This window comes from Pelobates fuscus, chromosome 8 (genome assembly GCF_036172605.1).
Source record: "Pelobates fuscus isolate aPelFus1 chromosome 8, aPelFus1.pri, whole genome shotgun sequence".
NCBI classification, from domain to species: Eukaryota; Metazoa; Chordata; class Amphibia; order Anura; family Pelobatidae; genus Pelobates; species Pelobates fuscus.
The window spans coordinates 18,070,749-18,088,840 of NC_086324.1; the positions used below are offsets into that span (position 1 = coordinate 18,070,749).

The 18,092-nt window shown below is 37.6% G+C and overlaps 1 protein-coding gene across 1 annotated transcript in view; it reads left to right on the plus strand.

The window, feature by feature from the left end:
• The window catches only part of LOC134571195 (unconventional myosin-X-like), a 104,132-nt gene extending 89,264 nt beyond the window's left edge, over positions 1 to 14,868 (plus strand). Inside the window, exons 26-41 of the mRNA XM_063429344.1 lie at positions 541 to 664; positions 1,585 to 1,831; positions 3,915 to 4,010; positions 4,347 to 4,440; positions 4,570 to 4,625; positions 5,872 to 6,014; positions 6,289 to 6,483; positions 6,854 to 7,011; positions 7,914 to 8,037; positions 8,253 to 8,550; positions 8,860 to 9,067; positions 9,426 to 9,562; positions 10,119 to 10,245; positions 11,292 to 11,741; positions 12,368 to 12,559; positions 13,187 to 14,868. Of these exons, the coding sequence (XP_063285414.1) occupies positions 541 to 664; positions 1,585 to 1,831; positions 3,915 to 4,010; positions 4,347 to 4,440; positions 4,570 to 4,625; positions 5,872 to 6,014; positions 6,289 to 6,483; positions 6,854 to 7,011; positions 7,914 to 8,037; positions 8,253 to 8,550; positions 8,860 to 9,067; positions 9,426 to 9,562; positions 10,119 to 10,245; positions 11,292 to 11,741; positions 12,368 to 12,559; positions 13,187 to 13,300 (2,763 nt within the window). The 3' untranslated portion in view covers positions 13,301 to 14,868. The remainder of the gene's footprint in view (positions 1 to 540; positions 665 to 1,584; positions 1,832 to 3,914; positions 4,011 to 4,346; positions 4,441 to 4,569; positions 4,626 to 5,871; positions 6,015 to 6,288; positions 6,484 to 6,853; positions 7,012 to 7,913; positions 8,038 to 8,252; positions 8,551 to 8,859; positions 9,068 to 9,425; positions 9,563 to 10,118; positions 10,246 to 11,291; positions 11,742 to 12,367; positions 12,560 to 13,186) is intronic.
• Positions 14,869 to 18,092: the final 3,224 nt, after the last annotated feature.

The following is an 18,092-nucleotide window of genomic DNA, read 5'->3' on the forward strand; positions in this document are numbered from 1 at the left end:
CCAGTAAAATGTATTTTATAGCAATAGATCTTCCCTTAAAGGGGAACTGTTGCTTCCCAGGATTTTAATATTATGTTTTTATATTATTTTAATATTATGTAATTATAGAAATCCACATCTCTATATCCTGCAACAGTGTACCTCCCTGTTAGAGCTCTGCCCTTTGTACCTGGCAGTCAGCATTGAGAGAATGTACAGAAAGAGGAGGAATAAAACAATTTTTCTACAATATTTATCTTCTTTGCCCTGGCCTTTCATTGTGTAATATGAATTAGTATGTAATTCTTTAATATAAAGTTAGAGGAAAATGGAGCCTCTAACAAGGAAAAGGCCAACACAAATTATTGGTGATTGTCAGTGTCCTATTCCATGGTGTTCTTCTTTAATAACCCTTTTAGCTGATAGCCGTGGTTCTAAGTTGGCCTCCATACTGTCGATGCCGGTGGGCTCAACACATATATCCCATTTGCTGATGCCTGTTTACTGACCTACGTTGATTATTTTTGCAAACCATTAAAGAACGCACTATTTTAATTGCAGTTCTTGGACAGTGATGACGAAGCTGATAGTCATATTGACACGGATGAAGAATTAATGACTGGACGCGTCACACTGTTTAACGGTGGAGGCCCTCCTTATTTTCACAGCTATCTCTACATGAAAGGTAGGTTCTCTGATTGGGAGTGTTGCTGTGCTTTAAATTATGAACCACTAGCTATGCTTAATGACCCAGTCATTAATTAATCTACAGGAACATCCTGCACACATACCTCTACATCATAAAAAATGTGGCACTGAGGGTCCATATCAAGGGTATTCGACCTTCAGCACGCCAGATGTTGTGGACTGCATCTACCCATATGCTTTCAAAGCATTGTTGCTGTAAGGGCATCATGGGAGATGTAGTCTATTTCTTCTAGAGTGCTGAAGGTTGCCTACCCTTGCTCTAAACCAGTGGTTCCCAATCCAGTCCTCAAGTACCCCCTATAAATCCAGGATTTAGGGATTACCCAGTTGTGTCTAAGGTGTTTTTAAAAGAAAACAAACACTTTAGACACAACAGTGTAATCCCTAAATCCTGAGCTGGTAGGGGGTACTTGAAGACTGGGTTGGGAGGCCCTGATCATTTTGCATAATTAATGAGTATACACACAGGCGTCCTTGTTTGTATCTTTTGATTGCTTCTTACGGAATCAGAAGGTATAGTAACAGAATATGTAGAATCTGCTGAGAGCTGCCACATAGTATCAGAGGGAGATTCTCCTAACAGGACTCGCATAGTTGCAAATTGTACCCTTTGGAAAGGACAATAGTGAAACACTGGTATTATTGGCTCAGAACTGGCCCATAGCTTGTGTTCCCAGGATGGTCTATCCAAAGCTAAAGTAATTTTTGTAAGAAACGTGCTAACCTATAAGCATTATGATTCCTTATATCTAGAAAGAGAACAATATTTGTGGAACGATATTTTAGTTTTACTAAATCAGGTTTACCAACATGCATCATGCATGCCAGCCGGTGTTGTGTGTTGACGGTAAGTGCCCTGGGAATGGCTGTTTTAATGCGTGCTGTGATTGTCTCCAGCTGGTGGTCTAATGAATCTGTGGAGGCGGCGATGGTGCGTACTGAAGGACGAGACCTTCATGTGGTTCCGCACGAAGCAGGAAGCTCTGAAATCTGGTTGGTTATATAAGAAAGGAGGAGGAATGTCCACTTTATCCCGGCGCAACTGGAAACGGCGCTGGTTTGTCCTGCGTGAGTCCAAGCTCATGTATTTTGAAAACGATAGTGAGGAACGACTGAGAGGGACCATTGATGTTCGAACGGCCAAGTGAGTGTGAAAAGTAGCCATTTACATTTTATACACTGTTGTCAACTAATTAAAATTGGAATTGCTTATTTTGGCCAGAGTCTAGATGTTTTCCCAGTTCCGCTATTCAGACCTAAAATTCCCAAAGTTCTTGTCCAGATACAGAAATAGTATAGAGTTTAGTAACTCTAAAACAGAGATAACAAGGACCTCACAATAATGTGCACGTCAGTAGTTTTTCTCTCGATATGAAGCCTTTTTTTTTTTTTTTTTTTTTTTTTAAACGTTTAAAAAATAAAATAAAAAACATTTGTCCTGGTCATGTCCCATGTTTTAGATGTTAGGGCAAACTCATGAATAGACCGAGATTTCCCTATACCTATACAATTGTGACTGTGATATTTTGACTTTGAAATTTCTTAGGATTCACATGAAGATGAGGAATCCGCACACTTAAAAAATACTGGACCTTGTTGTAACTAGACCTGGGGCTGGCAATCTCTATACATGTAGTAAAAAGGAGTGGGGTCATGGCAATCAAGGTCACTTAAAAAAACAAAAAAATGTTTTATTAGAACTATACTGAAATGGCAGTGTATCGACCCACAAGCTTCACAAAAACCCTCTTTGAAATGCTGGCATTTCTGGATTGCTCTAATAAAACTGCTTTTAAGTGACCTTGAGTATTTGGACAACACAACTTTTTACTTTGAAATTTCTTAGGATAGGATTTGATGCTCCGATTGGACTTGAGTCTCAATGTGGATGGTCAGTGTTAAGACACCTTTTGTCTTAATAAGTAAATCACCGTTTAGTCCACCTTCCCCTCTCACCGTATCAAGTCCTTGTTCGTATACTGTATAATCCACGAACCATAACCAGGGGCAGCAGTAATTCCTCGAATAACGATATCCACCAAACTGCATAAGTTTCCCAATAATAGTCCTTAAGCGTAAATAAGAATCCCCCCAATAACGAGACTGAAGCTCCATGTTGAGGGTCAAAACAAGATCTGAGGACTGGAACATCCAGCCTGCTTTTTATTAGGAAAAGGCACACACAGGGCACTCCCAGGGGGAGGATGAAACTAACCAATTATACACAGGGTAACACCCCCACCTCTCCTCCCCTCAGATAACCACATAACACAATTATACTGTACAATATTTTACCCCAGTTCTGGATGTACCCCAAAACCAGGGGGTACACCTTTAAATCCAGCACCGCTTGAAAGGTCTTGGTTAGGGGAACATTCTGTCCAAATCCCAGCCCATTCGGTTAAGGGGTTCGGGAGTTATGGATGATTGAAGTTTTGACCGACTGCACGGATCTTCTAGCAGAAAAGAGTTCCACAAGTTTTGGCCCTGCAGTCGGTCTCCGTTCGCCGGTTAGAATCATACGAAATCCTCATCATCCACAACTATCTCCGAGTTCGCTGGATTCCCCATAGCCGAGAACAGGTAACTACCGAATGGCTCGTCGTTCGGTAGTTCCAACACGAATTTCTGGGTGTATGGAGGTCTCAGCGGTGTTCGCCTGTTTGGGTATCCGTTTTTAGTTCCACGCGTTCACAGGCAAACACCGCTGTTCGCACGCAAGATGGCTGCGAACACGTGCAAAAGTCCCGAAATGGTGGCCACCCATATGTTAGACATGGAGTTCGTGCGAAATGAGGTGAACGGCTGGGAAAACAAGCTGGAACGGTAAAACATGCTTCATAACATAACGAATCAGTCATTTAGACGGATGGCACAAAATAGCCGAATCCACCAAAGCACTAGACAGACGGATGGTTCTGTCACAGTCAGGTTCTCGTTGTCATTGGGTGAATGAGCAAATTATCTTGGTTTTGGGTTGAATGGGCAGATTCTTATAGTATCTGGTCAAATGGACAACTTTTCAGATTCTTGGGGTGAGCAAACAGTGCGATAAAATGTATATGCAGTTTCTTCTTGTTTTGGGAATTGAAGGTTTATTACTTGGTGACATGTTAAGCAGTATTTTATCAAGTTGGTACGTTTTATTGGTTTGCTGATTGCCAAATGAATTTCTTTCACCTATACCGTTTGTCATATGTTGTGTATTTGTTCTATTTTTGTTTAAGAGCAATTATAGATATACACGAGAAGGAAAATGCTCTAGATATTGTAACAGAAGAAAGAACATATCATATTGTGGCCGAAACACCAGAGGATGCCAGGTAGGTAGCAACTACCTTCAATACATCAATCCAACATGTCACACAATAACATTTCATAGTAGGCCAAAGTGGCGTGTGGTGTTTTGTGGTGTCTATAAACTTAAACCATGTAAAATATTTTAATAATGAGCCCGTAGTGAACCAGTAGTGTTTACAATGCATTTTCCCTTTGCCCGACACAGCCAGATGTGGTGGTCTGCTGTTAATGCACACTTTGCTGTATCTAGAAACCTAAATATCATCACATGACTACATTGTGTCACACAGCATATTACAGGGCACACAGCCAAGTTTACTACAGACAACCTAATCTCTTGTCCTCTTAAAATCTTCCAGTGGCTGGTTTAACGTTCTCAGTCGCGTTCATTCTGCAACAGCCCAGCAGCTGAGGGACATGAGAGACGAGCAAGCTAACCCCAAGAATGCTGTGGTAAGTTAACAGTAACCCCACTGTAACCTTGTATTACGGAGAGGGTGAATCATTACAGATTGGAAGAAGGGGGAGATGTGATTTGTATTCTGAAGAGTCGCTTATCTGTGCTTCCTTTGTCTCCTGAAGGGAACACTGGATGTGGGTCTCATTGACTCGGTCTGTGCGTCAGACTGTCCGGACAGGTAAAGTGAACTTTCATTAACCTTCTTAAGGTTTTTTTTTTGTTTGTTTTATTTGTTTGGTTTTGTTTTTTGTTTTGTTTTTCTTTAGACCGTCTGAATTTTATATAGTGTGTGTATGTATTCTTTGCTTGCTTTTATCTATTACTTATTTTGTTGGGAATTATTTTTGCCCCACATGTTTAAGTTGTGGATGATCTTACATGTTGAAGGATGCAAATTCAAGGTTATCTAGGAATGAAGGCTCATGGCTCGCTATAAAGACTTTTTTTTTTTTTGACAATCTTTATTTGGTTTTGTTTATATACACATAATACCAGAGTTTTAGTATGGAATTTACAATGTATAAGATAAAGCCATTGTACAGTATAATGCTTTTTGGGTTCAGAAATATCATGGATAGAACAGTGAACAACAGTATGTCTCATAACATGGCGATACTGTACAACAGTGTTTCATCATATCGGATTCTCTGGGTGAATTGCTTACCAGTCACAACCCACAAAGTTTGTTATTGAGTGTTTTTGGCAAACTAGAGATGATGGGGTATTCCCATCTATGGAACACACTTTATTAAGAGAGAAGGAGGGAGGAAAATGAAGGGGGGAAAACAGATGAGATATGGAGGGGAAAAAATAGGAGAAAAAATAAATGTTCCCACTTCTCCTCAGAGAACGTCCAGGTCATGTGCTCTAAACAGCAGGAACACACCTCCAGCCAGCTCCAACAGAATGCTCCAAGATTCTTATCGTGCATTCATGTGCATGTAGGCGGTTTTACCAACAGCGCATGCATTTACATATGAACTATGTGGGGTTCAGTGAAGACTGCTTTTAATTCAATGTAATGGGAAGACCGTTTCCTTTTTATTGCCAGAATTAAGCTGCTGGTTAATGCACAAGAGAAAATCATGATATACAAAATCTCTGGTGGGCTTCCTTGATCAACAGTGTTTAATTCTGGAGGAGATTTGTAAATTTGGACAATATTTCTAAATATTTACCTTCAGGAACAGAGGGCATAATGTAAAATCTCCCATAAAATTACATTTTTAAAATATATTTATGAAAACGGGCTCAATTGTTTCAGTTCATCTTGCAGCAGATGAAGTATCACTATTTTATTTAAATATATATATATTCTACACATCTCTTTTAAATTGGCTTCAACATACACCTAGTAGGTCAATTTATTTTTATTTGATCGGTTATTTGTCCTGGGTTTTAGTAACGGGTATTGTATTGTCCAGGCCAAACTCCTTTGTGATTATTACGGCGAACCGCGTCATTCACTGTAACACGGACATTGCGGAGGAAATGCATCACTGGATATCTCTGCTGCAGAAACCTCGAGGAGAGGCCAAGGTGGACGGGCAGGAGTTCTTAGTGAGAGGTACATCACTGCCACAGCTGACAAAGTAATAAAGATTGTACTGAATGAATAATGATGCTCTTTTATACACACTGTCATTTTTTTCAATCCGCACCAGAACTAGTCTTCAGTCATTAAACCAATCCAAGTTTTCTCAATTTCATTATTGGAGTTTGAGCAGATGCTGAAAATAAATTTATCTTAAACTGGAGTTTAAACTGGTTTTTCTTTATTTTTTTTCTCTACACACATATTAAGAATTTTCTTTAATTACTTGTTTGTCTTCCTTCCCCAGGATGGCTCCATAAAGAGGTTCAAAACAGCAATAAAATGGCATCTTTGAAACTAAAGAGACGCTGGTTTGTGTTGACCCGAAACGCGTTGGATTATTACAAATCCTCTGAGCGTGCAGCTTCTAAACTCGGCACTCTCGTTCTCAATAGCTTGTGTTCTGTTGTTCAGGCAGATGAGAAGACCCACACAGAAACTGGTAATTCTCAAATACTGTGGCTCCTGCCTTATCTAACATAAGAGGATGTTGAGGGAGCTGAAATGTTGCTCCAACAATCTGACCTTACAACTTCTTTGAAGTACACCAGTGCACTCAGTGTGTCAGAAACTAACCTCTTATTTACTGTGCCTGGAGGGTATCTGTTATACCTCACTGATGAGGCCCATGTCATTGACACTTCTGTTGCTATGAATGTCCTGCATAAAGTACATGGTTGACATCTTGGTTCTGGGTCAGTTTTAAGTTGGGAATAGTCTCCTTGAAATGTTCTCTGTAATGGAGTCAGTGAATAGGTCTGTTCTTTCAAGAGCTTGTTTCAAAAACCTCTTCTCATCTCCCTTTATTTCAGGATATTGGAATATTATAGTCTATGGTCGGAAACACTCATACAGACTGTACACGAAGTTGCTCAATGAAGCCATGAGATGGGCAAATGCCATCCAGGGAGTGATTGACAGCAAAGCACCCATTGAGACGCCCACGCAACAACTCATCAGGGACATCAAGGTACATACAAGACTTGATCGCCTCTGAATTGGAAGCGAAACTTAGAGCTAAGGCACTTATCTCTCTATGCTCTTTCGCCATCTAGTGGCACAAGCAGAGAATAAGTGAGGATCTCTGTAGTTCCCTTGCGTATAAAATGACTATGGTGAAGAATATTCTACATCTGATATGGTATTCAGTTTCATATTGTTGGATGAGCTTTCCAAATGATTAAATATTTTTGGATAAACTTTCAAAACATTTTTTTTTTTTTACATTTTATTATGATAACCAGTTGTTTTTTTCTGTTTTTGTTTTTCTCTACAACAAACAACTGATTAGAAATTGTAAGATAATAAAAAGGGGGGTATGAGCATCTAAAAGATGAGGTCAGCAAGGTAGGTATGTAAATCGTCATAGCCACTGAAATGCTTATAAAATATTTATCAGAACACTTATAGGGTTATTTACTAAAGTAAGAGTTCAAGGTGAGTTCAAAGTGAATTTCAAATTTAAGGCCAAAGTAGTGGTATGGGAAGTCTAGCTGACTTAGAGAATTTTCCAGCTCAGACCTTTTTAAATTCTCCTTGAATTCCCACTATAGGGAATAACTCTGTTAGACATTTTTGTTTGTGATAAAATTAGTTTGTACTAAACGTCTTGTTGGTGGGGTTATGTACCGAAAGTGATGAAGTATCACCCACAGTGTGGAACTTGAATTAGTCAGTGAGAGGTTTTATTTTTATTTATATATATATATATATATATATATATATATTTTTTTTTTATTGGAGAAAATGGGCAAAGGGGTTTCCTTGACAATCTAAGTGGCTCAAATGGCTTTGCCAACTTTGTGGTTGAAAGAAATCTTTACCAGCAATTTGTCATTTCTTCACTTGCTTTAACTTTGTTTCTTTTTACAGGAGAACAGTATGAATGGTGAAGCTGTAGAGCAAACATATCGAAGAAACCCTATATTGAGATACACACAGCATCCTCTGCATTCACCACTATTACCACTGCCATATGGGGATGTCAACCTCAACCGTACGTGGCTTCCACTAGTTTTACTAAGCTCTGATAGATATATGTACCATAGTAAAGTGCTTAATTTTTTGCATCCAATTTAGTTTCTTGGTAGACTGATAATCCTACTTTTATCTCATGGGGTTTTGCCAACCAGATCTGTAACCAAATTTCACAACTAAATGCTGTTGCCAGCTCTAGACTGACTTCCCCAAATATCTTCTCTTTCCTCACAGTACAAAAAGAGAAAGGGTACACCACTCTACAGGATGAGGCTGTACGGATCTTTAACTCTCTTCAGGAAATTGAGAGCGTTCCTGACCCTGTGCCAATAATTCAAGGCATACTGCAGACCTGCCAGGACCTGAAGCCATTGCGAGATGAGGTGTATTGTCAACTTATAAAACAGACCAATCACGTACCTCAGCCAAATAGTGCAGGGAACTTGCGCCATTGGCAGCTCTTGTCCTGTATGAGTTGCACGTTCTTGCCTGGCCGAGATATTCTGCGCTATCTCAAGTTCCATCTAAAACGGTGAGTGTTAAGGATTTAGTTGAATGAATGTGGTTTTCTTAGAATTCTGTTAAAAGGCATTTAGTAGATGTCAATATTTTAAGATCTTCGCTAAGATGAAATTTAATATGTGGCCCTTAAACAGATTGACATTGTTGGTGTCTCATTAAATAATGTAGAACACCATTCTTGTCCGGGTATGTCTATTATACTGTGTCAATGTAGACAAACAGAAGAGGAGATTCTAAGAGATACTTGCCTGGAACCTTCTGTTGGTGGTCAATCACTTGATTACATTTGTTCCTATTATTATAATTCTTGCTCTTTCAGGGTAAGAGACTCCTTCCCAGGCTCAGAGGTTGAGCAGTTTGCTCAATTTGTGGCAGATGCTCTAAAGAAAACAAAATGCAGAGAGCTGGTCCCATCTCAAGAGGAGATTTCCGCACTGCTCACCCGCAGTAACATGACCACCACTGTTTATTGCCATGGAGGAGGGTCATGTCAGATCAGTATTAATTCTCATACAACTGCTGGAGAGGTGAGTGTACCTCACACAAAGTCAAAGTGTACTGTAAAAAAAAGTCAATGTCTTGTTTTGTCAGTGGTGATAATTGGTGGTTACTTTTGATTGGCACTAGAGCTATTCGTAAAAGCTGTTTCCGTTTCGTTCTAGTTTTCTTAAAGAGACACTGAAGACCCCTAAAGCATTTCAGCTTGCTGAAGTGTTTTATGTGCAGTTTATGCAATATGGTATAACCCCAATTAAAAATGCATAATTAAATACATGCAGGTTTGTCATTGGAGGTATATTATCTAACAAAGAGATATATAAAATATACTTTTTTGGGGGGACCATGAAGTGCCCATCACATATTTATTGATCTCTGCCATTGCAGGTTGTGGAGAAGTTAATCCGAGGTCTCTCGATGGATAACAGTCGCAATATGTTTGCACTCTTTGAACGCAATAAAACAACTGACCGGGCGGTTGAGAGCCGTGTTATTGTGGCCGATGTCCTTGCAAAGTTTGAGAAGTATGACAATTCGCTGAACTCAACAAAATATATTCTCTTTCATAATCCACTTTCCTTATATTATCACAAAAGTGTATAAATTTGGCAATGTCTATATATTGTTTGTAATACATGCAACTAAATATTGGTGTGTGTGTGTGTGTGTGTGTGTGTGTGTGTGTCTATATACATTTGTAGAAATACAGGATATTTAGATTGTATGGAACTTGTAGTTAACTATTCATACAGTGAAATGTAAACTGAAATCTCTGTTTATTATTTCAAATTCTACAAATCTTAATTTTTCATAGTCCACATTATTTGTTTATTTTAAAAATTTGTTTGGGTAATGCGACCCAAAAAAATGGATTTAATTTCACCACCTCTTCTCTCTAGTCAGTCACTAAAATATCTAGACCTTGTTTTGAACTCCTGCTTTAGAATAGATTCCCAATATCGAAGAACAAGCTTTGGCTAATGTATTTAGTAAAATGTAAAAAAAAAATATTGCACTAAAACGGCCAACCCAGAATATGAGTTTAAATGTGATGTAATGCGATCTTGCCATCTGTTTTAGGCTTGCCAGTACAGGAGAGGAAGATTCGGAGGAAGGCCATTGGAATCTATATTTCAAACTTTACTGCTTTTTGGATGTGCAGTGTGTTCCTAAAGAGGGTGTTGAATTTGCCTTCATGTTTGAGCAGGTTTGTCAAAAACAATTATCAGACTCATGGTGAAAATGTGTTATATAATAGCGAGCTAAAATCACAATCAGAGGTGGACCAGCATATTTTTTGTTCCTTTCAATAATTTGCACCTTCAGGACATTAAGAGATGATTTGAAGTAAACCTATCTGATAAGCTCGATCTCCCAAAGAAAAGAGAAAACGTTTATAAAAACAATATGTAACATTAAATTAATTTGTATTTATGCTGCCAGAAATTAAGGTTCTAACAGAGAATTTAAATATATGCATAAATTAAACGCATTATCAAAAGGATAACCGTAAAACTGTACAAGAAATAAAGTAAAATAAACCAAAATTAGTAAAAAAAAAAAAAAAAATGATCCTAAAGGAATATTTAGGCTTTTCTGCAAAGATTCACATTAAGTAGTTTTTGAAACACGGTTGATCTTACAAAAACTCTGCACACAACCTGCTCAAGCGAGTCAATGACCTAAAATTAAGCATAATCCCTTTGTATCTATTATAGAGTGCTGGCAAAGTGTGTGCCCATAGGAATAATATCACAAGGCCGGTGGAATAAGGCAAAGCTCTCTCTAATAAAGGTTTATACAACTTTATTTTAGGAAATGGTAGAAATGAAAGACGAGACCGGGGGGGATCTGATAGAAACATTTAAATACATAAAGGGAATCAACACAGTAAAGGAGGAGGCTATATTTAAAAGAAGAAAAACTACCACAACAAGAGGACATAGCCTTAAATTAGAGGGGCAAAGGTTTAAAAATAATATCGGGAAGTATTACTTTACTGAGAGGGTAGTGGATGGATGGAATAGCCTTCCAGCTGAAGTGGTAGAGGTTAACACAGTGAAGGGGTTTAAGAATGCGTGGGATAGGCATAAGGCTATCCTAACTATAAGAAAAGGCCAGGGACTAATGAAAGTATTTAGAAAATTAAGCAGACTAGAAGGGCCGAATAGTCCTAATCTGCTGTCACATTCAATGTTTCTATAGTATTTTAACTATGTAAATATAAGGAAAACCTTATTTATTGGTTTCCAGGCTCATGAAACTTTGACGAGTGGACATTTCCCAGCTCCAGAAGAGACTTTACAGCACTTGGCCGCTCTTAGACTTCAATACCACCATGGGGACTGCTCGAAGGTAACCTGGTCGCTGGAAACTGTGTATCCCGTTCAACGTCTTAAAACCAAAATCCTGCAGGCCACAAAGAGCAGTAGCACATCTGGACACACATTGGAGAGGAGAAGAACAAGTTTCCTGGAAGGGACTCTGAAACGGGGCTTTAAAGTAGGTTCAATGAAGAAGCAGAAGATGGAAGAGGAACAGATGTTGGAGATGTGGTTGAAAGAGGAACTGTCGGCAGCGCGTACCAGCATAGATGAGAAGTGGAAGAGACTTCAAGGAATGTCCCAACATCAAGCCATGGTGAATTACATGGCAATTGTAAGTGAATGGCCTGGATATGGATCTACCCTCTTCGATGTCGAGGTATGCACCTAAGAAATCGGCCTAGTCCACGTTCCTATATTCTGGTTTTACATTACATTGAATATAAGAAGTTGCATTGTTAGCATAGCAATTGTTGTGGCCAAAATAAAGACTAAAGTATTCTTCTAAAAGCGAAGATTTCTTTAGAGGAATGTGTGAATACTCATGCTGATCACCCACATTCTGCTATATTAACTAATTAGCAAGCAACAAAAGTAGAAAAAAAATATTTTTTAGTCTTTTTTTTTTTTTTTTTTTTCTCACCTAGGGGTGTTCCTAATAATCATCACAGTGCTTCTAACACTCAAACGAAGAACAGGCATCCAACATTAGTAGGTTGGGGTGGCCCAACTGCACTTGTTATGTTAAACTTTGTTATGTAGTAATTTATTTTAATTCATTTATTTTAAAGAATAGTTTGCATTTTCCTTGCAAATAGCTGCTGCAAAAATCTTATTTGACTTATCCCCCCCCCATCACAGCCAGTATATTCTTCCACTATATTCCACAACTGACTTTATCTCTTTGAGTTTTGTACTCTTATTGTATTGTCCCAATATATGCTTGGTTTTTTTTTTTTTAAATCTTAATTTCACCCTAAACTGACCTTAATCTGTTCCATGCAGTATAAGGAAGGTGGGTTCCCCAATGACTTGTGGCTTGGAGTCAGTGCCGAGAATGTGTCCGTTTACAAGAGAGGAGATCCAAAGCCCCTGGAGACTTTCCAGTATGAGCACATCATTTTCTTTGGAGCACCACAGCCCAACAACTTCAAGATTACGGTGGACGACCGTGAGATGTTCTTTGAAACAACCCAGGTAGGCCTCCTTCCAGACTGTGTATTCTAATAGAACATTGTTAGGTGACCATCTCATAGTCATGTTTGTGTTTAGTAGGTCTGTGTCTTAGTCTAGTGGTTTGTGTGCGGATAATAAGAGAAATGAGATATTGTGTTACACCTACTAATAAAGGTTGACATGTTTGGTATTTACAAATATAATTTTAAAATTTTTATTTTTGTACTATTCATTTTATGATTAGTAAATATTGATAACCATTGGGGCCATCTATTTTGTTCTTGCTGTTGAGCCCTGATTAAATCTAAATTTATGAATATTTGCGGGTGTGGGGGATGCTTGATTTGGCATCCATTTTTTAAATTCATTAATTTATTTTAATTGATATTGCCTCGAATCGAAATTATCTCTAAATGTAAATACCAACATGTTGGCTTGCAAATACTAAGCCATGAAACCCACACCTCGAAAATGGTGCAAGTATCCAGTGTTAAAATCTGCAGGTGCTCACATCTTGCATGGTGACATACTAATGCTATTTTAGCAGTCCTTAAAAATCTAAACATCTAAGATTTAATTTAAAATCTGAATAATTTATATCAACATTCTGACTAAACCAGATTCATCTTTCACATCTCTGTGCCTTAGGTGGGTGAGATCACCAAAATTATGAGAGCTTACATCAACATGATTGTGAAGAAACGTTGCAGTGTCAAGTCTGTGGCCAGTCGGGACAGTCAGTTTAGCTCATGGGCAAGGTGACCAAGCTCCATCAATCAGGAAAGAACTCGAGGATTACTAATTGAGGAGTAAACTGCATTGCTGTGCATTATATTTAAAGTGTGAGAAGATTCCCCATCTTCTTATGGCCTTATGGCCTCCATGACTCCCATATACAGTAGCAGAAGAACAAATTCATAAGGTTCCAAGATTGAAACATTTCGGTCTTCATGTGGTCAGTACCACAGCCCAAGAAGCTGATCTCCCCCAACAATGCTTCACCTCATTTACATTTTATTTCCCAGATGAGGTTCTTCCTAATTTGAACATCAATAACTCACATTGGGGAAAAAAAAATCAAACAAACAAAAACATTTGTTACTTACTCTGTAAATAACCTAGAGTAGATGTAGAGGTTCAGCTATGCTGTGGTCTTCAATCTCAAGCCATTTGTTTGCTTAATACAAGGTACTCTGTGCCACTAAGGGACAACCAGGACACCTCTACACACTTTTGGATTTTATTCTGTTGTCTTCCTACTGAAACTGTTACATTATGCAACGTAGGCTTGAAAAACGTGTCCTATTCTGTCTCAGGGCTTTTTTAAAAAAACAAAAAACTTTAGTGATATGACACTGGCTGCATGAAGAGTATTGGTTTGGATTCTGGAGTTATTTGAGGGTTTGCTCAGTAACTCACCTTTGCCACAAATTGAATGAACAGTATTAAACGGATTAGCTTATTGCATCACTTCACTAGAGTCTATGTTTCGAACAGACTTTTGTACCGGATTAAAAATCCTGGTCTTCCCCTGAGAAATCAGTCCAGAAGATGTTGCTTTTTGTTTGTGATTTAATGTAAAAAGCACATGCACTATAATTTTATTCTGCCTTTCGTACGTATCTATTTATCTCTGTTTTGTTAACCAGTATTTTGTTATATTTTGCTTTTTACACTCATTTTAGGGACATTTCTGCCTCTTGGTAATATAATTTATTGTCTCTGCTTGCTTTTCTTGCAATGTGTGCTAATATATATTTTTTCCTTGTACATTGTATTTTCTTCTCAACTTTCAGCCGATCTTGATCGCATTCATTATTACTTGAGATATATTAATTGAAGGTTGAGCGAAAGCACTTCTTGTTCGTCAGACAATCAGGACTGTCTGTTACATACTCTGTTTGCAAAAAGTGTTCCACCTGAAAGTGTTAAAATTGGACCCTGTCACCAGCAACCTCACTACAGTGTTACAAAGATCGTGTCTCCAGGCTCCTAATGCATAGTGTGAGCAAGGCCAATGGTGTACTCATGCTGTGTTTCTCTATGAGTATCCATGGATGTGGGACATCAGTGAAAAAAATCGGGACAGGACTGTAAACTTGGGACTGCCTGACAAAATTGGGACTGTTGAGGGGAGGGGAGGGAGGCCGGTTTCCTATCACCTTAGGTCAGTAAAAATGTGGAATCCATTTGCCACCAATCGATTAAAATCCAGAACATTAGCCTAGATGAATGACAACGTAATACAATCTCTGAAATGAAATGTTTTATTTCACATAGGAAATATTATGGCGCTCAAATATTCTTAAAAGTGGATTTTTCTTTCTTTTTTTTTTCTTTTCTTTTTTTTTTTTCCAACTTTGCCGAAGTATTGTTTATTTTACTTTTGTACTTATTTTATAATTCCAGTGTAAGTATAAGACCTGCTTTGTGTCTGAAGCATCACCTAGAATGTTAATTCCCTCTCAGTACTTTATCTCACAATAGGGTTTATTTACTAATTCATGAACTGTGGCGACTTGTCAGGAGCGATTGCAAATTCTCGGTCATATTCCCAGTTTAACTATTTGGGCCTAAAATGTGCAATTCCGTCATTGTCCGTAATCCCCTGTGCTATTTGGGTATCGGTTACACATTGGGCCATGCAACCTGTGCATCCAGTTAACATTCTGGTTTTAAATAATCTCTACATTACACAACAATGTTTTAAAACCGGACTCATTGAAATGTACTGCCCCAGGAGAGCATGAAAATTATGTTTTTTTTTTTTTTGTTTTTGGTTTTTATATTCTTTCTTATTATTGTAATTGTTGGGTATTTTAAACAAGTCACTGAGATAATTTTGCTAAAGACATTCAGGATAAGCCCGGTTTCTAGAAAAGCTTATAAAGATTATACAGCATCTGCAAACTGGGCAGCCATTCGTCACTGCGAGGCCTGATACATGTGGCGTTGTTTGTCTATTGGATCTTTTCACATGAGATCATGGATCTTTAAACTTCTAAGAAAATGAATCACTCACCCTACAGATGCTTTTTTTTTTTTTATGTAATCTGGGTTATGACTGTACAATGGTCATAAACGTGGCTCTGGGGTATTTTAACACTATCTAGATGTTGGCCACCTATTACTCTTAATGTCCTGGCTCATCCAGCATCCTCAAATATATAGAACTTCTAAAGTCTAAGGATCACCTTTATTTTGTATAATAAATGGGTCTCATTACGGCCAAGATGTGTAGGATCGGTAAATCCGTAGTGAAGCAGTTTGACCACAAATGAAAATAGATGTGCGATATATAATGGTGGCAAATTGGTAAATATATATTCCACAACCTACTGGACAGACACAAGTCGCCCCCTGCTGGTGTAGCCTGCATTGCATTTGTTCTTGCCTACCTCTGTAAGCACTGTCATTATGCTGTTCTCCTGGACTGCTGCAGGCGGCGGAGACTCAGGAATGAATGTATTTCACTCTTATGCTTGTTGTCAGTATTGACTGTTACTGCATTTACATTATATTGATAATAAATTATTCAAATTAAAACTGTTTTGTGTTGTTGTGTGTCTACATATTGCTGTCGCTGCTTCACTATGACACCAAGCTTTTTGTACTCGAGACCTGTAGCTGATACAGTTTTATTCTGTGTATTTGTTTCACTTGGTAGTAGCAGATACAACTCATGCTGCTGTTGCACCTACATGTGACTGTAAGTAGTTTTATTCATGAAAACAAATTACTTTAATATGACAAGCTAATTTTTTTATTTTTTTTTAAAGACCGTTTTAAGTTTCATGAATCAATAAACTAATCTTGCCCTACAATTTACAGATATGGCCAGTGCTTTCTTTTTAAACTATGGAGCATTTGAGTTCGATTAGACTGATCGTAACCCCTTGAGGACACCGCTTCAGAAGCTGGACATACACTTAAGGACACAAGCAATTTTTGCATAATTTGCTGTGTGTTCAACCGCAATTTGCATCTCCCTCATTTATTGCACCAAAACATATTTAACCCCTTAACCCCTTAAGGACCAAACTTCAGGAATAAAAGGGAATCATGACGTGTCACACATGTCATGTGTCCTTAAGGGGTTAAGGAAACATGCCATGATTCCCTTTTATTCCAGAAGTTTGGTCCTTAAGGGGTTAAAAAGGGCTTTCATTTGATGAGATCTATCTATGCATAAACTCTCATTTATTATTTTAAAAAAAAAAAAAAAAAAATTGGAAAAATACTTTTTTTTTTTTTTAACAATTTTGGCAATAACATGTGCATAATATGTCCAGTTTAGGAAAAGTAATTCAAAATTAATTTGTGTCTTGATTTATAGAGTAAATAATATATGTAGAATTTCAGTTTTTTTTTTTTTTATATATTCTTTTTATTATTTTTAAACATACAATAAAAATCACACGACATACAGTACGATAACAAAACAAGTGTTCCATATTTATATTTTATCTGTTAACCTTTAACTGAGTAGATAGTTTCACTTATGTACCAAATATTTTCTACTTTGATATAGAAGGAATAAATATTATAATGTATTAACCGTAAGCATCAATCATAACTCATTCTCTACTTAGAATTATACATTGGGGAAACCACACACAGAAAAAAAAAGAGGGCTGTTTGTTAAATATTGTGTTTATTATTATTGACTGTATTCCATGCCCACTTGTGTGAAAACATAATGGAATTATAAATAAGAAAAATATCTGGGAAAGACATTCCACCTTCGTCTAATTTTCTTGTCATGTTTTTTTTCTTACAGATTCTAGACTTCACATAGTTCCACATCAACTTAGGGAACTCTTCTAATATTTTGACTGGAATTCTTATAGGAATATTTCCCATCACCTATTCTAATTTAGGCATTATGTAAGCTTTTACCACATTATTTTTCCCTAACCATGAAACCCAGGCTTTACTCCACATATCCAAAGTGATTTTAAGTTCATTCAGGAGGTAAATATAGTTTAGGAGTACTATCTTACCCACATAAAAGAATAACTTAATACCGAAGTAGTCAATTGTTTCCTTGTTCCAGGTAAAATTATAAGTTGTGTGTAAGTTTTCTATCAATTCAACTGTTATATTAGTAGAAATAACTTGCGTTTTATTCAGATTTAATTTAGTTTGCATATCATTAAGGAATTTGGGGTATATTCAATGTAGATGGAATGGAACTTTTTAAATCCCCAAAAATGAGTATTATGTCATCTGTGCATAGTAAAAGTTTACTTTCCCTCTCCATCATGAGGATTCCTAAAATTTTGTTTGAATCTCTAACGGTTAGATAGAAAGAATATACAGTAGTGGGGATAACGGACAACCCTGACTGGTTCCATTTTTTTGTTTTGAACCAATCTGACGTTGCTCCATATCCTGGAATCTTAGTTATGAGCCTATACACCTACCCATCAGCTAAGTCTCTAAATGGACCAGTCACCCCAAATATTTCCAGAACTTGTGATAAAAAATTCCAATTCACCCGGTCAAATGCTTTCTCAGCGTCTAAAGTGATAGAAGCGGATGAAATATGTTT